Source organism: Zea mays, chromosome 7 (assembly GCF_902167145.1).
Source record: "Zea mays cultivar B73 chromosome 7, Zm-B73-REFERENCE-NAM-5.0, whole genome shotgun sequence".
Classification (NCBI taxonomy): domain Eukaryota; kingdom Viridiplantae; phylum Streptophyta; class Magnoliopsida; order Poales; family Poaceae; genus Zea; species Zea mays.
In genome coordinates this window covers 12857139-12861277 of record NC_050102.1, presented here as the reverse complement: position 1 = coordinate 12861277, position 4139 = coordinate 12857139, and the positions used below count along the sequence as shown (strand labels likewise).

The following is a 4139-nucleotide window of genomic DNA, read 5'->3' as shown; positions in this document are numbered from 1 at the left end:
GGGATGTTTCTTGGCATGGAGCACCCTGCTCCTAGCGGGCAACATCGACTTTAGGAGCCACTTTCCCCTGATGAGGCATGTCGCATCCAAAACCCTCTAGCATCTGTCTGAGTGGACCTCTAGAACCACATTGTGCATCAGTGTGCCACCGCTCTGACCTCGCACCAACGACTTGTTCGGCTGCCCTGTAACCACAGGAGCTGTAGCTGTTCGGACGGATGCAGCTGCAATCCATAGAGACAAAATATGGTACAAGCCACAACCGGATTAATGCCATAGCAAGCCGCAAACCTTCTGTGTCGCACGAAACATTCATGGTGTTGACACTGACATGTGAGGCAACTACTGCTACTCAGGATTTTTCCGCTAACGTGACCGAATGCACGTTCTCCTAGAAACGTCCTCATTTTGTGCAGTGTGATTTATACCGATATCGTTGTCTATCCGCAACAGCATCCGCGAGGTGATGGAGGCAGCCTAAAACATTCTAATATTTTTTTCATTAAAATTTATAGGGAAACATACTTTATATTTAAGTCCTCTAAAAACTGGTTAGATTTTGACTAAATTTCGTGAATTGCAAAAAAGTATAATACCAAAATTAAAATTCCCATATATTATTAATAGCATTACCTACCATTACAATGTACATAATAACAGCGATCTTAATTTTTGTTTAGAAGCAAGCATGACTACACTCAACCAGCGTAGAGTAGCGAGCATGAGTTCGCCCCCCAATGCAGTAGTAGCACTTGTTATCTTCGCATGGAGGAAACCCTTTAGCGCATCGTGCTCTGTTTCCTTGCATAATTCCTTCTTTAGCTGGAATAGAAACACCGACATCATCTGTGAAATGACCTAGTAGAAGGTAAAGGATAAGATTTCTATTACCAACAAATGCCTCGAGAATAATTACATTCGAAATTATTTGAGTAATTTAACATAGGGGATTGTGATACATTAGCAATTCGCCATGATACACACACGGTATCATATAATAACATCTTCTAAATTGTCTACATCTATCTAAGCATGCACACACATGTCTGTATAGTTTTCACTTACCCTTCCCATGTGCATGAGCAGCAAAGTATCCGAGGAGAAGTAACGAGAAAAACACTAGCGCATCCACCCTCTTTCTGTACTCCATGTCGCAAGAAAATTTAAGGAACTCCTCACGATTGATCCTAGAAGAGTGTATACTTGTATATATATGTATATACTATAGCGGAAACCAATTCACTGGCAAGTATTCACCAAAGATATGCTACTCCAAACTTAGCAGTGATTTAGTTTCTTTTAGACAAAATTGTAAGTTATCTATTCTATCATATCTATCTATCTATATCTTCTATATATCTATATCTATACCCCTTATTATATCTATATATATACCCCTATATTATTTGGTGAACTTGCTATATCTATCTATATCTATTTGAGGTGTGGGAAAACCCAAGGTTACAATTCTGGCTCTACTACTACCTGCCTGTGCCGAGAGCTCTTGGTCACACACCCATTACCAACGAGGAGCTGCAAATGCAAGCCACTGCACGCAGCGCTGTGCAGCCGTCACTGCCCTCCACTCCTACTATGCCACCTGTCACACCAGGTTTTAGAAGGTAAACCGAATATGAACCATGTACGTGCCAGGATCAGAACTCACGTACATAGCGATTACATAAATGACTCATCATAGCACAATGCTTCGAATAACAATAAAGTGTAAGTAATAATATTAAAGACTAGAGTCATTTACATAATATAAATCAAAGTACACAGAATCGAAACGTAGCCAACGTAAATTAACCCACCACAGGTAGCTGACTGGGGGAGGTCGCTAGCCGAATCCTCGAACTCGTCGAAGGCCTAGAACTCCTAGAGATCCGCCTCGACACCTTCTTTACCTGAGCATAGATGGCACCAAAGGCAATCTAGTGTTTTGTGAAAGCAAGGGTGAGTACACATCAACGTACTCAGCAAATGTCCCGTTTGGCTATAGTGGACTAGCTTTATGTGGGGTTAAGGTCAAGCAGTTGCTTTTAGTTGATCAGGTAATTATTACTAGTAGATAGCCAGATTTTAATAATAACCCAAGTTATTAACCCAAAAGTACTCTTTCCAAATAGAAGGAATTCCAGAAACCATAATCATAATCATAATCACAATAGAAACCAACATTATCCTCATCATCATCTGTAAACAAAGTAGCCTTGATTCAATGTGTCTCTAATCAATGCAGCTCCCAAGGCCGCTCATAACCGCAAGCACGACTGATATATCAGTTTCATAACACTCTGCAGAGGTTGCGCACTTTACCCACGAGTCGTGATTCCCTCTCTAGCCCGGGCTTGCAAGACCCTTATTCACTCCCGAGGTGAATGGCCAAGGATTCACTATGAAGCCTTTACAAAGATTCCCTGAGGGTGTAGCCGCCCGTTAGGTTTCCTAAATGTACCGCACTCCTCCCCAAGGGGCAATCCACCCTCGGCAGAGCGAGCCGCATACACCGAGACCATTGACGGCACGACGGCGATGCGAACTACACCTCAGTTCCTCTAATTAATTAGCTAAGGGAGTCCCATACCACCCTCATGGTTGCAATGTTTTCTCGGGTGGTCATCCAACGAACAAGTCCTTATGGAGAGGCACTCAAGAAACCGTCCGAGTCCCCTAAAATGCCACAAGTATATCATCATATCCAGAAGAAAATCATAGTATCATCATTGTATCTCATCATGTTCATTGATTAAAGTAAAGCGCTAGCATATAACTAATCATAATAATCAATTCCCAAAGGGTAAACAAGGACAGGAAAACAGAATACTAGTCAATCCTTAGGTTGATCATGGTATGTGGGTTGATGAATTACAAAGTAAATAGGACATAATAGGTCAAAGGACACTTGCCTTCACCAAACCAATGCTCAGGGTCTTCGACTTCGTAGGACTCAAAGAACTTGATCTTAGGACCAGTGGTTCACCAAATCTTGATCGTTGATTCCTCGAAGCTTAGGAACAGATCGCAATCTATTCGCGACGCACAACGAATACAAACAAGCACAAGCAAACATATACTTGCATAAGAACATTACACCATACAAGATAAAATATTATAAAGCATGCAATAAAAAAATAAAGCTCGCTTCTATTGTGGCGCGAGGAAAAGAAATGCGGAAATCGGAGCTATGGTCAAGAAGTTATCGCATTTATGCCAAACAGGTAGTAACTATAACATTTAATTCAACCTTATCAAATATAAATTATATCTACTATTTAGTTCGATTAATCTGCTACACTAACAATTGTCAGTTAAATAAGTAATTTAACTAAAACGAGAGATTCTAAGCGAGGCGAAATCACGACGCGCGAAACAACACGACAGCGTGAGAACGGCGCGCGGCCCTGCGCGACATAGCACGCGGACGACGCACGAAACAGTGTGCGCGACCAGCGTGAACGATGTGTGAATCTGCACGTCAACGAGCACATCACGCGGTGAGTAGCGTGACGATGCGCGCATATAGTGTGACGACGCCTGATACTCGCTAACAGATAACAAGATTATACTAAACAAGTATTAATTCAAAAACATTTGCACTGACATTAATCATGCTAATATTTATTATAAAAGTATAAACTAAAACTACAAATTAGTTTTAATCAGACTAACAAATAATAATTAATTAGTTAAAACATGTTTACGACAAAACAATGCTACTCACTCGTACGCGACGAGGTTACAAAGTTAACGAGACTGAAACTAGTCAAATCATGTTTGTGACCTAAAATATATTGAAAAAATCAATATTTTGTGCATTTAATGTGATGCTATGTATTTTCATTGGTTAAAACTCACCACACGGATGGCCACGAGTTTGAAGACGTAGAAAAACTGACCGGATCTAGTGTGGCCATACACGGAACGGCATTGCACATGGCCAACCGAGCATTAGTACGTGGCAGTCAGTTTTCTTTCCCACACACATTACGTGCAATGAGGATATCGTATAGGAAGGAACATGCAGAGGCCTACGACGGTTCTCCTTTCCGTGCAACGGTCGTGTGTGCAGTGAGAAGATCGTGCTACGGTGCTAGGTAACGAATGGGCATGCAGGTGGGGCCACACATAGTGGTTTC

The 4139-nt window shown here is 41.5% G+C and overlaps 1 protein-coding gene across 1 annotated transcript; it reads right to left on the bottom strand.

The window, feature by feature from the left end:
* Nucleotides 1-590: 590 nt before the first annotated feature.
* Nucleotides 591-1263, bottom strand: LOC103632049 (protein MATERNALLY EXPRESSED GENE 2-like). The gene is made up of 2 exons (XM_008653902.4): nt 1066-1263; nt 591-858 (listed from the first exon to the last, which is right to left on the bottom strand). The coding sequence occupies exons 1-2, from the start codon at nt 1148-1150 to the stop codon at nt 677-679; spliced, it is 267 nt and encodes an 88-aa protein (XP_008652124.1). The 5' UTR covers nt 1151-1263; the 3' UTR covers nt 591-676.
* Nucleotides 1264-4139: the final 2876 nt, after the last annotated feature.